Raw genomic sequence first — 26,716 nt, 5'->3', positions numbered from 1 at the left:
TCCTTAGACAGCAACTTCCAAACCCACGACTTCTACCACTTAGAGGGACAAGGGTAGCAGACACATGGGAACACCACCATCTGCAAGATCTGCTCCAAACCACACACCATCCTGACTTGGAACTATATCGCCATTCCTTCACGGTCGCTGGGTCAAAATCCTGGAACTCCCTCCCTAACAGCCCTGTGGGTGTACCTACACCACATGAACCACAGTGGGTCAAGCAGGCGGCTCACCACCACCTTCTCAAGGGCAATTAGGGATGGGCAATAAATTCTGGCCTTGCCAGTGACGCCCACATTGCACAAATAAGTTTTTAAAAATCTAATTCAGGGCAAAAGTGCACGGGCCCCCTCTTTGCTAGGCAGGGACGGCTGTCAGATGAAAACAAAATTGTGCTCCGCCACCAGGCACTCTGGTTGAACAGACAACTAAAGTTCACTGTCTGGACTCTCAGATAACCAGGGAGGTCACAGGTCCTTCATGGAGCCCACCTGATGCTGAAAATCGGGTGGATTTCTTGTATTCGCCTCCCCATAAAGGAAAGCCCCTTATACTTCATCAATTCTGCAGGTCAAGTTTGGAGCATTTCAAGGGGAATTCCTTTTTCATTAACTCAAAAGTGAGACAAGAACTTCACTCACTACCTTGCTCTCACTCGAACCGGTCTGTTCTCGGCCTCCTACACTGTTGGCCGAGATTATGTGTTCAAATCTCTGCAGTGGGACTTCAACCCGCAACCTTCTGACTCCGGTGAGAAAGTGCTACCATTGAGCCAAGTCCAAACTATAGACTCCACAAAATGCAGCAGAGTCGAATAGAAAGTACAATGATAACTGAAAGGAAAACTGTTCCCAAAAGGGAAAATTATTTTGCATCTTGCAATCAGTATATCGAACGCTGTGACCTGCGTTCAGCCCTTTACATTTGAAAGCCTCAGTGATTAAACTCAAGATCATTCCCTTTCATTCTACACAAATAAGCCTCAGCTGAATGAGTTGGTCAAATACTTGTACAGGCTTGTGTGTACCATGAATGTCTTAGCATTTGGTTTGAAGAATGGTGATACAATGAGATTCAGCAACAAGCAATTTTGTTGGCCTGTTCTGCACAATAACTGATCTGAGATTACAGGTCAACTTCCCACAAGTTCTGATTCCCTGAGTCCAAGAACAAATGCCCACCTCCCTCATCTGGAGGCTCTGTGTGTGGGCACAGTGCTCAGTGCAATACTGAAATGCACAACCAGAAGGTTGCTAGGGTCTGGAAGCTGACCGGGTCCATTGGTTGATCTGTGTTGGTGGCCTCAATGTCTCTACTAACAGCTCCAGTGTGCACAGACTGATGTGGGTAAGAAAAACATTTTGAGCAAAGGGTCCCTGCTCTTGAACGCTATCCAAGGTCCCCATGCTGGGAAATTGCTTGTCCACTGATATCACGCGAGGACACTGTCAGAGTGGGTTCTTGCAGTCCCACACGGCTAAATATCCCTGCTATCACTTCCAATTTTGGCTCATACACAAGGAATGGATGAAGCGGATGGTAGTTGATGTAAGTATACTCCATCATGCACCATCCCCCACACTAGAGGAAGGTAGAACACTGACAGGGGAGATAGGATGTGGCGATCTTGACCAGTAGGCACAGGACCCTTGCAGCATTATGCAGATGTGGATGAGGGCAACAAGGCATCACCTTTAACTGCTTACAGAAGTCAAACCAGTCCAAACCCACATCCCTCGGAAAACATCACAGAATCTCAATGAAACATAAAAACAGTATTGTTGCTTATCAATGGGAACCATAGTTACGGCTAGGAGGTTCCAGCCTCTGAGTAGGTACTGAGATTAGATAAGTACTTTGCTGCTTTTGTATGTACCAGGCAAGGCAAATATACCAGAAAGGGTGTTAAATGAACTGATGTGGGCTTTCTCGATGCGTCACAGTCAAGAGAACATTAATCACTCTCCTGATCAGGGTGTGTTGGAACTCAGGAGGAACTAATACCAGCACCAACCTGTGCATAACTCAACTACACTTGGTATTAGTTGCTCTATGGGGGCTAAGATAAAGCAGACAGTGTCCAGGACAGCACAGCACATAGTACAAGCAAGTCGAGCTTTTGCGTTAATTGAACAGGGAGGAAGCAACTCTAACTGGTACCGTGCCCAGAGAAACCCTGTATGTCTCCAATCTGTTATGAAGGGGTTGCGTAGAATATATTAGCCAGTTGTAACTGCTATTTAGTAAGCACTGGGACTTTATCGATAATTATTCAGGCCTCTCCTTTTCTCCTGTGAGAACACATCATGTCTGATACATCTGGACGCCAGAACACTGCCCATTCCAAATATGGGCATTTGACTATGTGATTCACGCTGACATCGCCTTCAGTTTAAGGGAAATGTTATGCAGATGAAGAACCCTATAGGAGTAATATTGAAAGTGCGGCTAGCCTTAAAAGACCAGCGAGTGGTTTAGTGTCACACTTGATAAATGCACTGACAAGTGTCGTACTGAGTCATGCCAGACCAGGGAGGTCCTAAGCTTGATGTCCAATCTCTGCTGAGCTACACAGTTCCTTCAGGCTGCCAAGGTGGGGTAAGGTGGGGTGGGGTGGGGTGGGGGCGAAGAAGAGGGAATAGAAAAGAAAAATTGGCCACGGTTCCTGCTCCTGCTGTCTCTCCAGTAGGCCCTATTTTGGAATGAGGTGACAACAGGATCTAGCTCAGCTCTGACATCCTTCTCCCAGAGTCAAATAACCACCAATACTTAGTGCCTCGGCTTGCAGACGAAGCATGAAACATGGCTCATGGCACCATTTATGTGGGTGTGAGTCTAGTGCCAGGTTTCCCATCAGCAAACAAGCCACAGGTCTCACCCAACCACTAAGGTGAGGGCCCCAGGCAGATGAGAGTGAGACAATTCAGGGTACTCTCCCACACTACCCACTGATAATTACAAAACACCCGAGGCCTGGGAGTCAATTACCTGGTGGGTCTCTTGAGATAGCAGTGGTTAGTTAGTGCAGGAGAGAGGAAGATATCAATGTATGCACAGAATAGGTCATCAGGGAAGGCAGTTAACATTGCGTCAACAAACTCCACAATCCACCGAAAACTATCTCTTTGGATGATTATAGCGACAAGGACTTGGGTTATTAAGCCATTCTTAAAAGGACAAATATTCCATGGAACACAACCGTTCCTGGTAGAGGTGCGTGTGTTAGGGGCTGCAGGCCACAGCTGTTAGTGGGTACATGAGCACGAATGGAACTTATGGAGTTTTCCTCAAATTTTCTTTGTGGATTAGGCAGTATTTACAGAACTCAGGAGATCAAATGCACAGGTTGGGGACACGATGCATGGGCAGGGTCGACAGTGGGGCAGGGTGACCGATGTTGGGCAAGGTCATAAACAAAATAATCAGTATTTGGCATGAAGAACAAATGTAATCCAAGTACAAGGTTAGAAGCAGAGTGTTGAACTTACCAGTAAACAATATAGAGTTCAGAGCAGGATATAGTCAGTGAGAGTGTACAGCCAATGTTAAGGCAGACAGTACAAGGCCTGTGGAGTTTGCAGCTAAATGGCCTTTTCTCATGTCATTTTCAGGGATGTAACTTGAACTTTGGGCAATGGTGTAAAAGGAGCCATGTCGAATTAGCCACCCATTGTACACCATGCTCGACTTTCTTTTCAGTGCGATAGGGAGAATCAGGCAAGGCATGGTGGCTAGTTTGATACCATCACACGTTTACACCATCGGCCAAAGGCAAATTCTCCATAAGCTGTGTAACAGGAGTTTATACACTGTAGAACAAATTGTGAATTTCTGTTTCATTGTGACTGATAAATAAAAATTCACAGCATGACTCTTCCCAAGGATTTACTAAAAATCAGATGAAGAACAAACAGTAAGAATGATCGTTATACTGACAATACAGGTAAAGGTACCAGTGAGGTGCAAAAAACCTCTGGAGAACATTCCCCATATTCTATACACCGCTTCCGATGAGGAAGATTCAATGATGCTGCCTTTTAAAGCTCAACACACTGGAAGGGATCCATTAGCACCAATATATTACCAGCAACAGAACGACATGAGAAATGTACCACTTCGCGAGATCGTTTTCACAGCACTTGAAGCAATAATGAAATATAAAGAAGCAATTTGTTTATTCTGTTTCACACAAAAGGGAAGACGACATAGTTTTAGAATAAGGAACTGGGTAAATTCAGTGATTCTAGTAGACAGCCACGCTCGAAGAAAATGCTGCTTATGAGTGGACTCCAACAGTGCAGAAGCCATTCACTCACCTGTGCTCTCTTTGAGTACATCCCCTCCCTGAGGTCAGTGAATTTTACCCTATGCAAAAATTTGTATATAAAATATGATCAGCTATAAGCACTCCTCTACCCATCAGGCAGAGTACAGCAATTGACTGACCAGAACAGATTCTGTTCATAACAAAGAGGTTCCAATATTAATTCTCTTAAATCCACCATCAATAAGCAGGTCAAGTCCAGGGATATAAAATGGGCTTAACGTGACGGTGGGAATCTTCCCTTGCAGTTGTACTGTACTAATCCTGGTTTACTGTCTGCAGTGAGTACACTGCAAATGCCCTGTACTGAAACTGAGGACTACGAGGTTGCTTGAACCAAAGGCGTCTGCTGCGGAGAAATGTCACTGTAATAGTAATCCAGAGGCCCAGGCTAATGCCCTGGGGACAATTAACAAAAATCTGAAAGTGAAAGCTCGTCTCAGTAATGCTGCCATGAAACTATCATCGATTGTCCTAAAAACCCATCTGGTTCACTAATGTCCTTCCGGGAAGGAAATCTGCTGTCCTCACTCGGTCTGGTCTACGTGTGACTCCAGACCCACATTAACTGCCCTCTGAAATGGTCCAGCAAGCCACTCAGTTCAAGGTCAATTAGGGATGGACTACAAATGCTGGCCTTGCCAACGATGTCCACATTCCATGAAAGAATTTTTAAAAATTACAGTGTCCCAGCATCTGAGGTCACAAGTGGATTTCCTCGCCTGGAGAGGGCACAAACACTGGATACACTCCAGTATCTTGGGAGAAAGGATAAAATCTTGAATGATGTTGAGTTCTGCTGTTAGGATGTGTGCATATCAGGTGAGAACAGAACAGAATGCATCAGTGATGCCTTCCACTGTAAAACAGCCTGCCAATACTCCCACTGCTTGATGGAACTACCCAAGGTTGGCTGGTAAGTGTGACACTTGCCCCCAACCTGAGGCATTGCCTTCAACAGAGGATGAGGGGAGATAAGTAAAACACCATTGCCTAGTTCTGTATCACGTGATAGCAGGTAAGGGTGGTTAATAAGGTTATGATGCTAGATCCAGAGTAACACAGTGTTAGCTGAAATGAAAGGGGAATTAAAAGCAAATACAGCATTACAGCAACACCTGGTACCATCACGTCAAGAAACCGACCCCCCCTTCCTCTCAGCTGACTCCATTAAACAGCATCATGACTCCATTCTTATCAAAATAAGTTTAAAAATTCATGATTTTCTTTTAAAACACACATCTTCAACTCATCTTTTACATGTCCAATATCCAGTAAATGCTAGAGTCAAAGGTGAATTATGACTATATAAAGATGATGTCTCTTTGATTTAAAAACTTGAAAGCAAAGAAGCCCAAAACAGTCCTTTTCTTTTGGTAGAATGTTACGTTCAGCATGCAGGTAGTTCTTGCTACCAACCTGCCCCTCTGCTGGCGGATGAACTCCAGACACTGGTTCCCTGAGAGAGGGAGGGCTCGGCACGCTGCCTGGGCGCAGCCACTGGCTTCGAGATCCCTCCTTTCAAGGCAAACTCTTCCGACACATCCTCGATGGACGAGATGTCCAGCTCACTCTCCTCATCATCTGACGGCTGCAAACGGAAAGCAAACAAATTTTTAATCCTGGGATGCACCACAACTGAGATAGCTGAGTAGGGTTGGAGTGCTGGGGGGACATGTAGAGCAGGAAAGGCAGCTGAACTCTGCGCGAGTGTGAACGCGTGTAAATGAGCAGGTGAGCACGTACTTTTGTGAGTGAGTAGACTACCTGTGTGTGCTTCTGTGTGTGAGCAAGCAAATGAATGAGTGCCTGTGTGCACATGTGACAGCAAGTATGTGAGGGAGTCTGTATATAGATGTATTAATGCCCTGAAAATTTCCTGGATTGCACATTCCAGGAAATGGTCATCCCAAAGCCACAGAAAACTCAGGACATTAAGTGGGTGACCATCCAGTAAGGTAAGAAGGGGCAGACAGTGCAGGAATCCACCAAGAATGTGGGGCTCACTAACCGGTTTTCAGTGAGGGTGACGACATCTTGAAGAAGTGCGCTCCAGAGTATGGCACTGTGGGGCTAAGGACTGCACAGGGGGCACAGCCAAGTCAGGGAGGTGGTGGTTACAGGGGATTCAAAAGTCAAGGGGATAGGCAGATGATTCTGCAACTGCTGACATGAATCTCTGTTGCCTCCCTGATGCCAGGATAAAGGACATCACTGAGAGTGCAGAACATTTTGAGAGCAGAAAGGGAAGTATTGGCCCAGATGGGAACCAATGACATAGGAAGCAAAAGGCCTGAGATCTTGCAGTCAAGAGTTTCAGGAGCTGGAGCTCAAAAATAGTAATCTCTGCATTACCCCCAGTGCCGTGCGCAGGAGTGTAGGATAAAACAGATTAAGGTGTCGCTGCAGACATGGTCCAGATGGGAGGCCATCAGATGTCTGGGGCAGGGGGAACCTGTTCAAGGTGAACAGGTTGCACCTCAATAGAGGTGGGACCAATGTCCCAGTGAGAATGTGCTGTGGGGGAAGGGTTAAACTAATTTGGCAGGAGGAGGGACACCAGGATGAAACATTAGAGAGGAGAAACAAGATGGACAGAGGACAGGGAGAAACAAATAGCACTAGAGTAAAGAATAGTTCAGAAATAGGAGGAATAGATAGGGAGGCAAATGTGATGGTCTTGGAGTGCGTGTGCGTAACTGCACGGAGTGCGGTAAATGAGGTCGGTGAGCTGCTGGCACAAGTCGCTACTTGCCACTATGATATAGAGGTAATAACAGAGACCTGGCGCAAACAAGGGGAGGTCTGAAACTTCACATTCCTGGCTACAAGGTATTCAGGAAAGTTAGGGAAGGATAAAGCAGGATGGGTGGCAATATTGAATGAAGAAACTGTTGGATCATAGGAAAGGGATGATATCATTGAGTAGTCAAAGACACAATCTATTTGATTACAATTAAGAAATAGAGGAGTGATTACACTACTGTTCTACTCCTATTCCGAATTCATATGTACTGGGTGTATAATACAGGCCAGCAAATAGAGGGAAGACGATAGAGAGATAAATTTGGAGGCAAATTACAGGAAAATGCAAGAACTACAGAGTAGTGATCAAGAGGGGCTTCAATTATCCTAATATAGACTGGGATATTAACACTGAAAAGGGTATAGAAAGAGCAGAATTCCTGAAATATGTGTAAGAGATCTTTCTTGATCAGTGTTTTTCCAGCCCAATAAGGAAGTTAGCAGGACTGGATCTTGTTCTGGGAATGATGTGCAGCAAGTGCAGGATGATAATATGCTCCCTGATTGAAACATCAGCATTAGAACAGTTATGGAAAAGCACAAGGAACAAACAAGCATAAAAATACATCACTGGAGGAGGGCTAACTTCAATGAGTTAAAAAGAGGTTGGAATCAAAAACTGGTAGGCAAACCAGTAACTGAACAATGGGAGGCCTTTGAAGAGGAAATGGTTCAGGTACAGAGTAGACACATTCTTTGAAGCTGGCAGGGCATGTAGATAGGCTGTTAAAAAAGCATGTGGGATCCTTGGAATTATCAACTGAGGCATAGAATACAAAAGCAAAGAAGTTCTGCTAAACCTTTATAAAGCACTGAATAGGCCTCAGCTGGAGTACTGTGTTCAATTCTGGGTACAACACCTTCGGAAGGATGTCAAGGCCTTAGAGGGGGTACAGAAGAGATGGTACAAGGGATGAGGGACTTCCGTTAAGTGCAGAGACTGGGGATGCTGGGGTTGTTCTCTTTAGATCAGGCAAGTTTAACAAAAGATTTGTTAGAGTGTTGTTACGACCAGGTAAGAAGAGGTCTAGGGGTTCCCTCTCAGCTGTTGCCTGGTTTAACCGTTACTGGGCTTAATTTTAAAACAGCGTGTTTTTAGCTCCCCCTTAGTGAATCCTTGTTCACTGCTCCAATTGTAAGGCAAAGAAATCAAACAGGTTTCCTTAGATTTAAACAAGAAAGGTAGAAGTTTATTCATCTTAAACCCTAATCCTGTTAACGACTACGAACATGCGACGCGACCATGCTAGCATGCATACGTAATAAACACATACGCAGATAGAGACAGAAAAAGTAGAAAAGAATAAAGGCAAAAAGTTTGAGGCAATATCTGGTAGTTACAGTCCTTTAAGTTTAATGTGGAGTCTTCGGTTGCCGGTAAGTCTTGCAATTCGTTGGGGCCCAGTTCACACTCCAACGTGTTCCGATGTAGGAGTCTTTTCTCTCTTGAGGTTTGCGTGTCTTCCATGGGTCCAGTGGCTTGAGAGAAAGCAGGAGAGAGAGAGAGAGGGGGGCTTCCTTATTCCAACTTCAGTTGCATTCCGCCTTCTGAATTCAAACTGTTCTGTGGCTAGTTCAAAAAACCTGGAGCAGCCAGTTAGTCATGTGACCAACTGGTTTAACCAGTCCTGGCTTTGCGAATTGTACCATTTTAGCAGGCCCTGGAATGTGCTTCCTTACATCTTCAATGTGTGGTCATCAAAATCTATTTGGGTTAATTGGATCAGGGAATAGTCCTTTGTCTGCACAAGCAAAGTCTCTTAGTATGCAAATATCCTCCCAACCCAGTGTCTGGTGATCTTCAAACAAGTAATTTCTTCACTCCAGCAACAGTTTAAAGTCAATGATCATATGACAAAATTAATATGTCTCATTCTTGGCAGGTGGGGGTCTGCACGACACCTCCACACCCAGAGGACTGAAATATGATTTTCAAAAAAGAGCATTTCATTAAAAGGGACTCGAGGGAAGATAAGGACAGGAAGACACACATGTATCTCTCTCATTCATTCAGAATCCTAACAATTGTTACAGCCTGGTCCTTTTTGGCATCTCAATAAGCATGAGTTTTCTGGGGAGGTTTTTTCCGTTTGCACATTTCCATGACTGCCTAAGGTGTCTTTGTTCTTGTTGAGGTCTGCAGGGGGAGGGTAGGTTTAATTAGCCCTAGGTTGAAGTTCTGTTCAGGGGCGGCAGCAGTGGGTGGTACCACTCTGAACTCTCTTTCACTGCTTTGATGAGTCATGCAAGGGCTTTTCACCTCAGGGAAAGGCTAGTTCCCTTTTTTTCCTGACTGTGGGGTAGGATTCTTTGCTAATCTTCCCTTTGTCCTCTGCGACACTCCTGCTTGTAGATATTTGTCCAGATTCTGCTGCATGTCCCTGTGGCACTTCGACTAGGTGAAGCATCACCCTCGCGGTTTCTCTACCCCCCTGGAGGACTTCCTTTGTCTCCGCAGGTTCCTGATAATGCTGTTCGCAATTCTAGTGGGATGCTACTACTGTCTGCATTTTCATAGGAGGATGTGGGGTCTAACTTTTCAAATATTTCAGGGTTGGCTGACCGGACTGCAGGGGTTTTCACCCGGGATTCTTCCCAAACTTCCTTTAACCTGCCCTTTTGGTCGCTTTTTCCCCTTTCCTTTCTAAACTTTTCCCAGCCTTGTGCCTGCCTGTCCCCTTTTGTTCTCGGCAGGGGTCGCTTACAGTTCACCAGCCCTCTGCTGGAGGGTCCTCCAAACACCGACACAGGACTTAGGGGTGCAGATTTCACTGGAGGTTGGGGTTTCCCCTCAACCTTGAACAGGTTGCAACTCCGACAGTACTCCACCACATCGTTGTGGAGTTTTAGCCAGTCAAACTGTTGTCTTATGCAGGCTTTGGTTTATCGTATACTGACATGTTCAGCCACTGAAATCTCATGGACCATTCTTACTATTTCTCTCTGGTACCTCTGCGGCACCACTAACTGGTGAACCACTGTCCACTCTTTGCTGTCAGGTCTGTGAGGAGAACTTCATTTCCTCACCAGTACCTCATTCTTTAAACAGTAGCAATCAGGGACTCCCTCTGCTTCAATTTCAGACTGGGCAGCCTGTGCTATCTCACTCAATAGTGGGTCAGCTCACTGAGCCTCAGCTAGGTAAGATTTATTTAACTCATTCCCTGGGTCCTCTAACTTTCCGAAGAAAGTCTCAGACAGACAGACCTAGCCATCTGCCTGCAGTGCTAATTCAGTCTCCTCTGGGGGAGCTGGTTTGATCATGGCCTGATCCATTACACATTCAGGGAAACTGCAGGGGTCCGTCTCCTGCCACTGCCCTGTCTCTCTGACCTCCTGCAGTCTTTCTTTCACTACTGGGTGGTCTACCACCTTCACCCCCGCCAGATCATTACCGAGGAGCAGGTCAACCCCGTCCACAGGCAAACTAAGGACAATCCCTACGGTCACCGGTCCCGAAACTAGGTCACACTCCAAGTGCACCCAGTGTAAAGGTACAGGCATACACTGCCCTCCAATACCATTCACCACCATTCTGGTGCTCACTGCTCTGTTCCAATTGTATCTTTGCTAACAATACCCTGTCAGGGTCTACTTCTAACCCTGTTTCTGATTCTTCCGATTCAAGGGAAAAATGGTTGGTCACTAGTCTTAGGAGTTCAGACTTCCTAGCCTTGCTACGTACAGTGATCCCTCACTGCTTAGCCATTTTCCTCAGCTCCTCCATAGACAGTGCTTTTAACTTATCCCAAGTTACTTCACCCGGGCTTGGGGAGCTACTAGCTTCAGTTGCAGACATATTAATATTCTAGCACACACAACCACAAGAAAACCTGTACTGAAATCTTTTCTCTTTCTTGGGAACAATTTGGTTTCTGACTTCCAATTTCTCGTTTGTCTCTGGGTCAAATCCCGGACGAGCCCCCATATTTCTGTTACGACCAGGTGAGAAGGGGTCCAGGGGTTCTCTCTCAGCCTTTGCCTGGTTTAACTGTAACTGGATTTAATTTTAAAACACCGTGTTTTTAGCTCCCCCTTAGTGAATCCTTGTTCACTGCTCCAATTGTAAGGCAAAGAAATCAAACAGGTTTCCTTAGATTTAAACAAGAAAGGTCGAAGTTTATTCATCTTAAACTCTAATCCGGTTAACGACTACGAATATGCGACACGACCAGGCTTGCATGCATACGCGATAAACACACACACAGATAGAGACAGAAAAAGTAGAAAAGAATAAAGGGGAAAAGTTTGAGCCAATATCTGGTAGTTACAGTCCCTTAAGTTCAATGTGGAGTCTTTGGTTGCCAGTAAGTCTTGCAATTCTTTGGGGCCCATGTCACGTTTCAACTTGTTCCGATGTAGGAGTCTTTTCTGTGTTACGTGTCTTCCGTGGGTCTGGTGGCTAGAGAGAAAGGGAGAGAGGGAGAGAGAGAGAGAGAAAGGGAGAGAGGGAGAGAGAGAGAGAGAAAGGGAGAGAGGGAGAGAGAGAGAGAGAAAGGGAGAGAGGGAGAGAGAGAGAGAGAGAGCGAGCGAGAGAGAGAGGCTTCCTTGTTCCAGCTTCAGTTGCACACAAATATAAAATCAAAATACTGCAGATGCTGGAAATCTGAAACAAAAACAAGAAATGCTGGAAATACTCAGCAGGTCTGGCAGCATCTGTGGAGAGAGAAGCAAAGTTAACGTTTCAGGTCAGTGACCCTTCATCAGAACTGACAAATATTAGAAATGGAAATGGTTTTAAGCAAGTAAAGCAGGGGTGGGGCAAGAGATAACAAAAGAGAAGACGTTGATAGGACATAGTCACAGAGAAGGTCATGGAACAAAGGCAAATGGTATGTTAATGGTGTGCTGAAAGACAAAGCGTTAGTACAGAGAGGGTGTCAATTGACAGTAAAATGAACAGCCCTGGCCCCAAGCACAAACATGAAAAAAAAGTGGGTAGGCACAGTAGAAACAAACGAAACAAACTAAAATAAAATAAGCAAAGAAAAAAGAATAAAGAAAAAATAACTAAAATAAAAAGGGGGGCCCGTCATGCTCTGAAATTATTGAACTCAATGTTCAATCTGGCAGGCTGCAGCATGCCTGTTCCACAGCGAGTTGTTGTGATCTGGAATGCACTGTCTGAAAGGGCAGTGGGAACAGATTCAATAGTAACTTTCAAAAGGGAATTGGATAAATACTTGAAGGTAAACAAAATTAAAGGGCTAAAGGAAAAAAAGGCATGGAATGGAACTAATTGGATAGCTCCACCAAAGAGCTGGCACAGACCCAATGGGCTGAATGTCCTTCTTCTGCACTACATTATTCAATGATTCTATGATTTAGCGGGCACAGGATGGGGAGCAATCTCATTTAATGTTGAGTAAGGTACGAGTGTAATAAAAGGCTCAGGATGGCCTTTGGTGAGCTGTCCCTGGAGATGAGCTTTTTGCTATTAATTCTCACAATGCAGGTGTTGTCACTGTTCCACAAACAATGAACAAATGCACAAGAAATCTGGTTTTGGTGGCATTGATTGAGGGAAGAATGCTGGCCTGGACACCAGAAAAACTGCCTGTTCTTCAATCAGTAATCCCCTCCATCCAGAGGAGGCTCATTTTAATGAAGGTCAAAGGTCAGGCCAGCATGGATCTGATGCAGAGTCACAATCCCAGTAAGGCACTCTACATTGTATAAATATAATTAACAAGCCCAGCTGGCACTGGCAGCAGAAGAGACTTTTCCTTCTTGTTCAATATCTCTCACCAAAATTTCTATCTTTCATTCTGCTTCTGCCCAAAGTCACAAACTGATTGTACAGACAGAAAAATATCTTCTTCCCACTCCCACCCCTCCCCCTGCAGGGGACTGGGGAAATAGAAAGGATTTGAATGTCTGCAGATTATTTTGGGGCGACAAGGGGAGAAAAATCCAACACAAAACATGTCAGTTAATGACATCTTAAACCTCATTACCTGCAACTTCTTGACGACAGTGCTGTTCTTTGGAGAAGTATGAGGGACAGCTTTGGGTGTGGGTATGAGTTTAACACCCCCAATGGGTTTCGTCGCTGGAGAGCTGAGCTGTTTCTCCAGACTCTTTGTCATGCTTTGAACCATAGTTCCTAGAGAATGTGAAAGAAACCAGCAACTCAGAAATAGTTCTCAAACTTCCCCAGAACCTGAGCCTCAATCCTCACACCTCTCCAAACCTCAGACACAATCCTCACACTTCCTCAGACACCTCAGAGACAATCCTCACACTTCCCCAGCACCTCAGACACAATCCTCACACTTCCCCAGAACGTCAGCCACAATCCTCACACTTCCTCAGACACAATCCTCACACTTCCTCAGACACCTCAGAGACAATCCTCACACTTCCCCAGCACCTCAGACACAATCCTCACACTTCCCCAGAACGTCAACCACAATCCTCAAACTTCCCCAGCACCTCAGACACCATCCTCACACTTCCCCAGAACGTCAGCCACAATCCTCACACTTCCTCAGACACAATCCTCACACTTCTCCAGAACCTCAGAGGCAATCCTCACACTTCCCCAGAACGCCAACCACAATCCTCAAACTTCCCCAGCACCTCAGACACAATCCTCACACTTCCCCAGAACCTCTGAGGCAATCCTCACACTTCCCCAGAACGCCAACCACAATCCTCAAACTTCCCCAGCACCTCAGACACAATCCTCACACTTCCTCAGACACCATCCTCACACTTCCCCAGAACGTCAGCCACAATCCTCACACTTCCTCAGACACAATCCTCACACTTCTCCAGAACCTCAGACACCATCCTCACACTTCCTCAGACACCTCAGAGACAATCCTCACACTCGCCCAGAACTTCAGCCACAATCCTCACACTTCCCCAGAACCTCAGAGGCAATCCTCACACTTCCCCAGAACCCCAACCACAATCCTCAAACTTCCCCAGCACCTCAGACACAATCCTCACACTTGCTCAGACACAATTCTCACACTTCTCCAAACCTCAGACACAATCCACACACTTCCCCAGCACCTCAGCCACAATCCTCACACTTCCCCAGAACCTCAGACACAATCCTCACACTTCCCCAGCACCTCAGACACAATCCTCACACTTCCTCAGACACCTCAGAGACAATCCTCACACTTCCCCAGCACCTCAGACACAATCCTCACACTTCCTCAGACACCTCAGAGACAATCCTCACACTTCCCCAGCACCTCAGCCACAATCCTCACACTTCATCAGACACAATTCTCACACTTCTCCAAACCTCAGACACAATCCTCACACTTCCCCAGAACCTCAGACACAATCCTCACACTTCCCCAGAACCTCAGACACAATCCTCACACTTCCCCAGAACCTCAGACACAATCCTCACACTTCCCCAGCACCTCAGCCACAATCCTCACACTTCCCCAGAACCTCAGACACAATCCTCACACTTCCCCAGAACCTCAGACACAATCCTCACACTTCCCCAGAACCTCAGACACAATCCTCACACTTCCCCAGAACCTCAGACACAATCCTCACACTTCCCCAGCACCTCAGCCACAATCCTCACACTTCCCCAGCACCTCAGACACAATCCTCACACTTCCCCAGCACCTCAGCCACAATCCTCACACTTCATCAGACACAATTCTCACACTTCTCCAAACCTCAGACACAATCCTCACACTTCCCCAGAACCTCAGACACAATCCTCACACTTCCCCAGAACCTCAGACACAATCCTCACACTTCCCCAGAACCTCAGACACAATCCTCACACTTCCCCAGCACCTCAGCCACAATCCTCACACTTCCCCAGCACCTCAGCCACAATCCTCACACTTCCCCAGCACCTCGGATACAATCCTCACACTCGCCCAGAACGTCAGCCACAATCCTCACACTTCCCCAGACACAATCCTCACCCTTCTCCAGCACCTCAGACACAATCTGCATATTTTCCCCAGAACCTCAGATACAATCCTCACACTTCCTCAGACACCTCAGAGACAATCCTCACACTTCCCCAGCACCTCAGACACAATCCTCACACTTCCTCAGACACCTCAGAGACAATCCTCACACTTCCCCAGCACCTCAGCCACAATCCTCACACTTCATCAGACACAATTCTCACACTTCTCCAAACCTCAGACACAATCCTCACACTTCCCCAGAACCTCAGACACAATCCTCACACTTCCCCAGAACCTCAGACACAATCCTCACACTTCCCCAGAACCTCAGACACAATCCTCACACTTCCCCAGCACCTCAGCCACAATCCTCACACTTCCCCAGCACCTCAGCCACAATCCTCACACTTCCCCAGCACCTCGGATACAATCCTCACACTCGCCCAGAACGTCAGCCACAATCCTCACACTTCCCCAGACACAATCCTCACCCTTCTCCAGCACCTCAGACACAATCTGCATATTTTCCCCAGAACCTCAGATACAATCCTCTACACTTCCTCAGACACAATCCTCACACTTCCCCAGAACCCCAGACACAATCCTCACACTTCCCCAGCACCTCAGACACAATCCTTGCACTTCCCCAGAACCTCAGATACAATCCTCTACACTTCCTCAGACACAATCCTCACACTTCCCCAGAACCCCAGACACAATCCTTACACTTCCCCAGAACCTCAGATACAATCCTCTACACTTCCTCAGACACAATCCTCACACTTCCCCAGCACCTCAGACACAATCCTCACACTTCCCCAGCACCTCAAACACAGTTCTCACACTTCCCCAGCACCTCAAACACAGTCCTCACACTTCCCCAGCACCTCAGACACAATCCTCACACTTCCTCAGCACCTCAGACACAGTCTTGAGTGGCTCGTACATCATCACCACCAACAACCCTATAATCATCATCACTAGCACCATCCTCACCAAAGCTATCACCACCAGCATCAACATCATTACCATCTTCATTGTCAACACCACCATTAACACTGTCATCAACTTCATCACCAGCATCATTATCCAAAACATTATCACTGAAATCAAATTCACAATTGTGAATGACAAATGATTTGAAGCCATCTTTCCTTACGTTTTATTCATTCTCAGTGTGGGCATCATGGGCAGAGCCAGCATTTATTGCCTATCCATGGTCGCCTTGCTAATAAGGAGTGGTAACTGAGTAGCTTGCTAGGCAGTTAAGAATCAATCGCACTGATGAGAGTTCAGTCAACATGTAGGCCAGACCAGGTAAGTATGGCAGATTGCCTTCCCTGAAGTACATTCGTGAAACCAGTTGGGTTTTTATGACAATCTGACAGCTTCATGTCCACTTCTACTGTTACCAGCTTTTTATTTTCATTTTTGTTTTGTGAACTGAATTCAAATTCTCAAATTACCCATGGTGGGATTGAGCTCTCATTCTTTGGATCATTAGTCCAGGCCTCTGGATCACTAGCCCAGTAAGACAGTCACTCCACTATCGTACCAATCACTGGAGCTTTTATTAGGGAGTTTCAATCATGCTAACTGGTGTGCTGTGTCTGAAGATACTTACTGCTCTCTCACTGGTCAGATCACACTCACTGCAAGTACTGGGGGAGACTCAGCAAACCACTGCATTGCTGCAAAAGCACACGAGTGTTGGGTTATTCAAGTCCAACTTTAAGAGTCAAATAGCGCCATCAGGGCACTCCCAATACCTGGTGGGGTGCGGACCACAGGTGCCCCTGCCGGTGGGCTCAGCAGCTCCATCGAGATGTCAGTGTCTGACCAGTCATCATCGTCGCTCATGGTTGCCTGGCTTTGCTTCTGCTTTGATTGGATGACACGGACCTGGGGAGCATCCTTGACCCCTACGCTGGTGACATAGGCACTGTCCACAATGGAGTCATCGTCAGAAGAGAATGGAGGGGTGCTGCAGAGACGTGGGGTGGGGGGAGAGGAAAGAAAGCCATATGAATGATGAGCTGTAAAACGCATTGTAAAGATCTCCACACAATTACGTCACCCACCGACTTTCTGTTGAGGGCCACAGTCAAGAATGTCACACCAACAGACTGCTGGGATACAGAACCGTCCCGCTGATTCAGCCACGCAGATAACTTCTGACTTCAATCATGCCAAGTGGAAGTCAGGCATCTCCCCAAAGACCAATAATTCTATTAACACTTGAATATTTACCAGGCATGTTCCCACCAGTAGCAGACCTGTATCCGTTAGTAACAGGCCAGTACTCACCAGTGAACTCCCCTGTTTTTCTGCAAATAGTGCCATGGGATTTTTACATCCACCTGAGGGGACAGCGGAGGCCTCAGTTTAACAACTCATCCAATAAAACGGCACCTCTGACAGTGCAGCATTCCCTCAGTACTGCAGTGTTAGCCTGCATTATGTGCTCATGTCTCTGGAGTGGGCTTGAACCCACAGCCACCTGGTTCAGGGGCCGAAGTGCTCCCAACTGAGCGACAGCTGACACTACTGAACCGCCGGGCTCTGCATTATCTTATAAAGCTCGGAAGAATGACCCCTGATTTCCAAAAAGAAAAGCATCCTGAAAAGCAGTCTGCAATCGAGCTCGAGAGCAATACCTGGCAGAGTGGGTAGGGCTGACAGGTCGTTGCCGCGGAGCAGGTTTGGGTACCTCAGTTTGGTAAAGTTTCGGGTTGATAGTTCGAGATGGCTTTAGTGCTGCAGTTTGAGGCCTCTTGCTTTTGGTGGTTGCTTTCTGTGGTGGGCTGGTGTGTCTCCGTACTGTAATTCAAGGAGCAGAGCAGATCATTCATAGGAACAAGAGTCGGTCATTCAACCCCTCCAACCTGTTTTCTCACCAATTTGGTCATAGATTTGATAGAGGTGTTCAAAATCACGAGGGGTCTGGACAAAGTAGAGAGGGAAAAACTGATCCCATTGATGGAGGGTCGAGAACCAGGGGACACCGATTTAAGGTGATTGGCAAAAGAACCAATGGCGACATGAGGAAAACCTGTTCTACGCAGCGAGTGGTTAGGATCTGGAATGCACTGCCTGAGAGTGTGTTGGAGGCAGATTCAATCATGGCTTTCAAAAGGGAATTGAATAATTAGCTGAATAGAAAAAAAAAGGCAGGGGAGTGGGACTAGCCATGTTGCTCTTGCAGAGAGCCGGTATGGACAGGACAGGCCGAATGGCCTCCCCCTCTGGTGTCACCATGCCATGATTCTATGACTCCATGACTTAATTCCAGTTACCCAACTTTGTTCCCTACGTCGATCCTTTTATCCAACAAGAATCTATTGATCTGAGTTTTGAAAGTTCCAATTGACCCAACATCCACAGCTTTTTGGGGGAGTGTTCCAGATTTCCCCTACCCTTTGTGTGAAGAAATGCTTCCTGACCTCACACCTGAACAGCCCAGCTCTAATTTTAAGGCTCTGCCCCCTTGTTCTTGACTCCCCCACCAGAGGGAATAGTTTCTCTCTCTCTAGCCTATCAACTCCTTTAATCATCGGAAACATCTCAAATAAATCATCCCTTAATCTTCTTTACTCAAGGGAATAAAAGCCTACTCTATACAATCTGTCCTCATAATTTAACCCTTTTAACCCCAGAAAAATTCTGATCAGAGATTTTTTTTAAATCTTTTTGTGTTAATAAGATACAAATCCAAGTCCCACCTACCTCCTGTATGCAGTGATGTTAGCCATAGGGCAGAAGTGTCCCAACAAATCCACACTCACTGTTCAATTTGACAACTTGATCCAGGTTCCATAACCCTTTGCGTGAAGGAAATCCACCTGACATCTAACCTAGTCCACCACTTGTGTAGCTCATAGGCCTGACCCCTGGTTTGCCCTAACCTATCTAGCTCAAATGGTCTGTCCTTCATCATTTTAAATACTTCAATTAAAACTGCCTGAACACAACGCTGTTCCTGTTTGGAAAACCTCAGCTCTCCATGATTGGCCATCAAACCTGGAGCTTGCAATGTCCATATGGATTGCCCATCAATCTTCCCTTTGCCCTTTTCCAGTCAGTCTTCACTTCCTCTCGTTACTGCTCCCAAGATCCCTTCCCTCCATGTAGGATAGTAAACCGTCAACAAAAACAACACACCGTCGGTGTGACAGAGGGCAGGCAGGTTGTGGGCTGATTCCTGCCATTGCCTTTTCTCCACGATTATAACCTTCTGCTTAGTCTGAAACCCGTTGCAAGCTCTCTCAAAAAAGACCATTTAAAGGGCAGCGAGGATAGGCCTGATAGTACAGGCTCAAGACCATCTGCACAAAGATGCAGATTGGCTCAGTGAATCACTCATGTGAAATCTGATCAAATAACAGCAGTTGTGCAGTTTTCATTCTTGGAAGTTACTGGCCAGATTCCCCTCCTACCACTTCCCCACCCTTCCCCAAAACTAGGCCATCCCGATCAAGACTGGGTGAGCAGTCATCCAATGGCACCTCAGAGCAGCACAAACTGGGAGTGAGGGGGGGTGGGGGGGATAGCGGAAGTGCAGGAAGGCTTCCTCTCCATTGGTGCTCCCTTGCACCTCCTGCTGGTCAACCCTTGAACAGCCACACCTGAAGCCTGGGCAACCGATACCATTTAACACTCTGTGTGGGTATGTGTATTTTTTTTTAATTTAAGTTCTGACAAAGTGGCGTTTGTTTTCTTTTGATAGAGGGGGAGACTTACCCGAGGTTTCAGATTGTGAGCGGGACGTGGCACAGCTGATCCAGGCATGTTCTTCACTTTAACTACCGGGGGAAGGGGCAGAGTTATAAACGAGGAGGCCAGGAGTGAGAGAAAAGAGGCTGGTGGAATGTCATCACTCAGGTGACTGCAGCGTTGATAGCAACGGAGGTGCGTGAACGGGCTTACAGCTGAGAAGTCAATTTCAGCGTAAGTTTAAAAGTGAATTCCCTTTTGCTTTCGGAGGACCAGGGGACTGCTGGGTAAGGAAAAGGGTATATATTTGTGTGGTTTAGAATCTCTTTCTTGTAGTTTCGGTGACTGCAGCGTTGATAGCAACGGAGGTGCGTGAACGGGCTTACAGCTGAGAAGTCAATTTCAGCGTAAGTTTAAAAGTGAATTCCCTTTTGTTTTCGGAGGACCAGGGGACTGCTGGGTAAGGAAAAGGGTATATATTTGTGTGGTTTAGAATCTCTTTCTTTTAGTTTCGGTGACTGCAGCGTTGATAGCAACGGAGGTGCGTGAACGGGCTTACAGCTGAGAAGTCAATTTCAGCGTAAGTTTAAAAGTGAATTCCCTTTTGTTTTCGGAGGACCAGGGGACTGCTGGGTAAGGAAAAGGGTATATATTTGTGTGGTTTAGAATCTCTTTCTTTTAGTTTCGGTGACTGCAGCGTTGATAGCAACGGAGGTGCGTGAACGGGCTTACAGCTGAGAAGTCAATTTCAGCGTAAGTTTAAAAGTGAATTCCCTTTTGTTTTCGGAGGACCAGGGGACTGCTGGGTAAGGAAAAGGGTATATATTTGTGTGGTTTAGAATCTCTTTCTTTTAGTTTCGGTGACTGCAGCGTTGATAGCAACGGAGGTGCGTGAACGGGCTTACAGCTGAGAAGTCAATTTCAGCGTAAGTTTAAAAGTGAATTCCCTTTTGTTTTCGGAGGACCAGGGGACTGCTGGGTAAGGAAAAGGGTATATATTTGTGTGGTGGCTGTACCCGAGACACTACACGTGTAGTGTCTCCCACCCACCCTCCTCCTCTAACCAAAAAAAAGGACTCTGGTGTGTTGATAAGGTAAACTTTTTATTTGGGAAGTTCTGTCCGTTGGATTGCTAACCTAACAAGTTTTGACTTTTTGTTTTTTTGGTTTTTCAGTAGATTTGTTGGGAATTTGGAATAGTGGGAATGGAGGTTAAGGCAGTTGTATGTTCCTCCTGCAGAATGTGGGAGGTAAGGGTCGCCAAGAGTGTCCCTGCTGACTGCATCTGTGGGAAGTGCACCCAACTCCAGCTCCTCGAGAACCGCGTTAGGGAACTGGAGCTGGAGCTGGATGAACTTCGGATCATTCGGGAGGCGGAGGAGGTTATTGAGAGGAGTTATGGGGAGGTAGTCACACCTCAGGTAAAAGAAGTAGGTAGATGGGTTACCGTCAGGGGAAGGAGAGGGAACCAGCAGGCAGTGCAGGGATCCCCTGTGGCTGTTTCCCTCAACAACAGGTATACCGTTTTGGATACTGTTGCGGGGGACGACTTACCAGGGGTAAGCAATGGGGTACAGATATCTGGCACAGAGTCTGTCCCTGTAGCTCAGAAGGGAAGGGGGAAGAGGAGCAGAATATTAGTCATTGGGGACTCCATAGTTAGGGGAACAGATAGGAGGTTCTGTGGGAACGAGAGAGACTCACGGTTGGTATGTTGCCTCCCAGGTGCCAGGGTTCGTGATGTCTCGGATCGTGTTTTTGGGATCCTTAATGGGGAGGGGGAGCAGCCCCAAGTCGTGGTCCACATAGGCACCAACGACATAGGTAGGAAGAGAGATGGGGATTTAAGGCAGAAATTCAGGGAGCTAGGGTGGAAGCTTAGAGCAAGAACAAACAGAATTGTTATCTCTGGGTTGTTGCCCGTGCCATGTGATAGCGAAGTGAGGAATAGGGAGAGAGAGGAGTTGAACACGTGGCTGCAGGGATGGTGCAGGAGGGAGGGTTTTGGTTTCCTGGATAATTGGGGCTCTTTCTGGGGTAGGTGGGACCTCTACAAACAGGATGGTCTTCACCTGAACCAGAGGGGTACCAATATCCTGGGGGGGAGGTTTGCTAGTGCTCTTCGGGGGGGTTTAAACTAATTCAGCAGGGGAATGGGAACCCAAATTGTAGTGCCAGTGTACAGGATGTTGAGAGTAGTGAGGTCAGGGATATGGTTACAAGGAAGCAAGAGGGCACTGGCAAGCAAGAACCTGGTTTAAAGTGTGTCTATTTCAACGCCAGGAGCATCCGGAATAAGGTGGGTGAGCTTGCAGCATGGGTTGGTACCTGGGATCTCGATGTAGCGGCCATTTCGGAGACATGTGTAGAGCAGGGGCAGGAATGGATGTTGCAGATTCCGGGATTTAGATGTTTCAGTAAGAACAGAGAAGATGGTAAAAGAGGGGGGGGTGTGGCATTGTTAATCAAGGAGAGTATTACAGCGACAGAAAGGACGTTTGAGGACTCGTCTACTGAGGTAGTATGGGCTGAGGTTAGAAACAGGAGAGGTGAGGTTACCCTGTTGGGAGTCTTTTATAGACCTCCGAATAGTTCCAGAGATGTAGAGGAAAGGATAGCGAAGATGATTCTCGACAGGGGTGAGAGTAACAGGGTAGTTGTTATGGGGGACTTTAACTTTCCAAATATCGACTGGAAATACTATAGTTTGAGTACTTTAGATGGGTCAGTTTTTGTCCAGTGTGTGCAGGAGGGTTTTCTGACACAGTATGTGGACAGGCCAACCAGGGGCGATGCCACATTGGATTTGGTACTGGGAAATGAACCCGGCCAGGTGTTAGATTTAGATGTAGGTGAGCACTTTGGTGACAGTGATCACAATTCGGTTAGGTTTACCTTAGCGATGGGCAGGGACAGGTATATACCGCAGGGCAAAAATTATAGCTGGGGGAAAGGAAATTATGATGCGATTAGGCAAGATTTAGGATGCGTAGGATGGGGAAGGAAACTGCAAGGGATGGGAACAATCGAAATGTGGAGCTTATTCAAGGAGCAGCTACTGCGTGTCCTTGATAACTATGTACCTGTGAGGCAGGGAGGAAGTTGTCGAGCGAGGGAGCCGTGGTTTACTAAAGAAGTTGAAGCGCTTGTCAAGAGGAAGAAGGCTTATGTTAGGATGAGACGTGAAGGCTCAGTTAGGGCGCTTGAGAGCTACAAGCTAGCCAGGAAAGATCTAAAGGGAGAGCTAAGAAGAGCAAGGAGAGGACACGAGAAGTCATTGGTGGATCGGATCAGGGAAAACCCTAAGGCTTTCTATAGGTATATCAGGAATAAAAGAATGACTAGAGTTAGATTAGGGCCAATCGAGGATAGTAGTGGGAAGTTGTGTGTGGAATCAGAGGAGATAGGGGAAGTGTTAAATGAATATTTTGCGTCAGTATTTACAGTAGAGAAAGAAAATGTTGTTGAGAATACTGAGATTCAGGCTACGAGGCTAGATGGGATTGAGGTTCACAAGGAGGAGGTGTTAGCAATTTTGGAAAGTGTGAAAATAGATAAGTCCCCTGGGCCAGATGGGATTTATCCACGGATTCTCTGGGAAGCTAGGGAGGAGATTGCAGAGCCTTTGTCCTTGATCTTTATGTCGTCATTGTCAACAGGAATAGTGCCGGAAGACTGGAGGATTGCAAATGTTGTCCCCTTGTTCAAGAAGGGGAGTAGAGACAGCCCTGGTAATTATAGACCTGTGAGCCTTACTTCGGTTGTGGGTAAAATGTTGGAAAAGGTTATAAGAGACAGGATTTATAATCATCTTGAAAAGAATAAGTACATTAGAGATAGTCAGCACGGTTTTGTGACGGGTAGGTCGTGCCTCACAAACCTTATTGAGTTTTTCGAGAAGGTGACCAAACAGGTGGATGAGGGTAAAGCAGTGGATGTGGTGTATATGGATTTCAGTAAGGCGTTTGATAAGGTTCCCCACGGTAGGCTATTGCAGAAAATACGGAAGTATGGGGTTGAAGGTGATTTAGAGCTTTGGATCAGAAATTGGCTAGCTGAAAGAAGACAGAGGGTGGTGGTTGATGGCAAATGTTCATCCTGGAGTTTAGTTACTAGTGGTGTACCGCAAGGATCTGTTTTGGGGCCATTGCTGTTTGTCATTTTTATAAATGACCTGGAAGAGGGTGTAGAAGGGTGGGTTAGTAAATTTGCAGATGACACTAAGGTCGGTGGAGTTGTGGATAGTGCCGAAGGATGTTGTAGGGTACAGAGAGACATAGATAGGCTGCAGAGCTGGGCTGAGAGATGGCAAATGGAGTTTAATGCGGAAAAGTGTGAGGTGATTCACTTTGGAAGGAGTAACAGGAATGCAGAGTACTGGGCTAATGGGAAGATTCTTGTTAGTGTAGATGAGCAGAGAGATCTTGGTGTCCAGGTGCATAAATCCCTGAAGGTTGCTAACCAGGTTAATAGGGCTGTCAAGAAGGCATATGGTGTGTTAGCTTTTATTAGTAGGGGGGTCGAGTTTCGGAGCCACGAGGTCATGCTGCAGCTGTACAAGACTCTGGTGAGACCGCACCTGGAGTATTGCGTGCAGTTCTGGTCACCGCATTATAGGAAGGATGTGGAAGCTATGGAAAGGGTGCAGAGGAGATTTACTAGGATGTTGCCTGGTATGGAGGGAAGGTCTTACGAGGAAAGGCTGAGGGACTTGAGGTTGTTTTCGTTGGAGAGAAGGAGGAGGAGAGGTGACTTAATAGAGACATATAAGATAATCAGAGGGTTAGATAGGGTGGATAGTGAGCGTCTTTTTCCTCGGATGGTGATGGCAAACACGAGGGGACATAGCTTCAAGTTGAGGGGTGATAGATATAGGACAGATGTGAGAGGTAGTTTCTTTACTCAGAGAGTAGTAAGGGCGTGGAATGCCCTGCCTGCAGCAGTAGTAGATTCGCCAACTTTAAGGGCGTTTAAGTGGACATTGGATAGACACATGGATGAAAATGGAATAGTGTAGGTCAGATGGTTTCACAGCTCGGCGCAACATCGAGGGCCGAAGGGCCTGTACTGCGCTGTAATATTCTAAAAAAAAAGAACACCGAACGAGACACAATCCTGTTCAAAGAGACTGAGGGACAGAGTGGGAAATGATTGATGGGAAAAGGGTCAGCTAGTGTTACCTAAGCACGTCACTAACACGCGCTGTTACCTGACTGGGTCAGTGGAGAGGAACAACCCTCGCTGCGCTGCTTCTCTTTGACCTGGTCGACCACGACCTTTGCAAACCGCTTTCGAAGGTCGGCGAACTCGCGGAAGTGCCTGGCCTTGCTCTCGCGCTGTTTCCCCACTGTCAAACTCAGGCTCTTCAGCGTCTGGGCAGGAATTCCCTTTGACCCCTGCAACAAAGGCCAAAGTACCCGTTAAAGTTCGGCACCTGGCTGGTTCACCCACTGTAGGGAGGGGTGGGGAGGGGTGACCCTTTACCCCACGCTCCCAGTGGGGCACTGTTACAGTTGGTACATTAAACATGATAAGGTATGGTAGTGATACTGGAGTAGTAATCAGTGGCCTACACTAATCATTCGGAGAACATGGGGTCACGTTCCACCATGGACAATTTCAGAATTTGAATGCAGTTTGAAGAAAATCTGGAAATAAAAAGCTGGGCTCATTGAAAGTAGCCATGAAGCTGTCAGCTCATCATAAAAACCTAACTGGTTCACTAATGTCCTTTAGGGAAGGAAACCTGTCATCCTTACCCAGTCTGGCCTCTATGTGACTCCAGTCCCACATCAATATGGTTCACTGTTAACTGTTAATCAAGTTAATAGCTTGATTTAACTGGTCTTGATTCCTGATAATCACCCACAGCATCCTGTGCTGAGGAGGGGAATAAATACAGTATGTGTTGGCAGACTATTCAGCAAAAGGGTGGCATCACAGCCAGGTCCAATCCCATCCCTACCCGATGTCCACAAAGCACGCACTTTCCAGCAGGGATCACTCGGTAGTGATCCAGGTGCAGAAATTCTGCCTAATCATTTCATCCCCATCACTCCCAAACCGATCAGCAGGTCCATGTTGAGATTATCACATCCACAGATCAAACCTGGGCCCTGTGTCACGTCAGGCAGCCCAGCACACTTAATGACAGAGCCATAGCTGCATACCCTTCTGGAAGCATTTTACAAGGAGCAATGCACTATGGAATCTTACAGTGCGGAAAATAAACAGTGAAAGCGGAAAGATCATCCCATTCTTTTCCTTAAATAGAAACAGAAAAGGCTGGAAATACTCAGCAGGTCTGGCAGCATCTGTGGAGTGAGAAACAGAGTTAACGTTTCAGGTTTGTGGGACCTTTCATCAGATCAGGTCACAGACCTGAAACGTTACCTCTGTTTCTCTCTCCACAGATGCTGCCAGATCTGCTGAGTAATTCAAGCACTTTCTGTTTTTATTTCCGATTTCCAGCATCTGCAGTATTTTGCTTCCATCCTTTTGCTTGGTGTGCAGACAGCAAACAAAGTTGATAGCAACACAAACCAAAGTACAACTCTGGTTACAGTGGGAATGCATTTGGTGCCCAGCTCTTAAAGGGATTCTTTGCTCTTCCACCCTCCTTCCTATCGAGGATGCTGCCTGGACTGGAGGGCATGTCCTACGAAGAAAGATTGAGGGAGCTAGGGCTTTTCTCATTGGAGCGAAGAAGGATGAGAGGTGACTTGATAGAGGGGTACAAGATGATGAGAGGCATAGATAGAGTGGATAGCCAAAGACTTTTTCCCAGGGTGGAAAGGGCTATCACCAGGGGGCATAATTTTAAGGTGATTGGAGGAAGGTTTCGGGGAGATGTCAGAGGTAGGTTCTTTACACAGAGAGTGGTGGGTGCGTGGAATGCGCTGCCAGCGGTGGTAGTAGAAGCAGATACATTAGGGGCATTTAAGCGACTCTTGGATAGGTACAT

General features: G+C 46.6%; 1 protein-coding gene across 1 annotated transcript in view; it reads right to left on the bottom strand.

The window, feature by feature from the left end:
* dzip1l (DAZ interacting zinc finger protein 1-like) overlaps positions 1 to 26,716 on the bottom strand; it is a 178,082-nt gene that overhangs the window by 55,241 nt on the left and 96,125 nt on the right. Inside the window, 5 exon segments of the mRNA XM_068041833.1 lie at positions 5,747 to 5,918; positions 13,090 to 13,238; positions 16,809 to 17,023; positions 17,697 to 17,859; positions 24,962 to 25,148. Of these exon segments, the coding sequence (XP_067897934.1) occupies positions 5,747 to 5,918; positions 13,090 to 13,238; positions 16,809 to 17,023; positions 17,697 to 17,859; positions 24,962 to 25,148 (886 nt within the window).

Source organism: Heterodontus francisci, chromosome 11 (genome assembly GCF_036365525.1).
Source record: "Heterodontus francisci isolate sHetFra1 chromosome 11, sHetFra1.hap1, whole genome shotgun sequence".
Classification (NCBI taxonomy): Eukaryota; Metazoa; Chordata; class Chondrichthyes; order Heterodontiformes; family Heterodontidae; genus Heterodontus; species Heterodontus francisci.
Note: the sequence above shows the minus strand (reverse complement) of the source record. Positions and strands in the feature narration are given on the sequence as shown.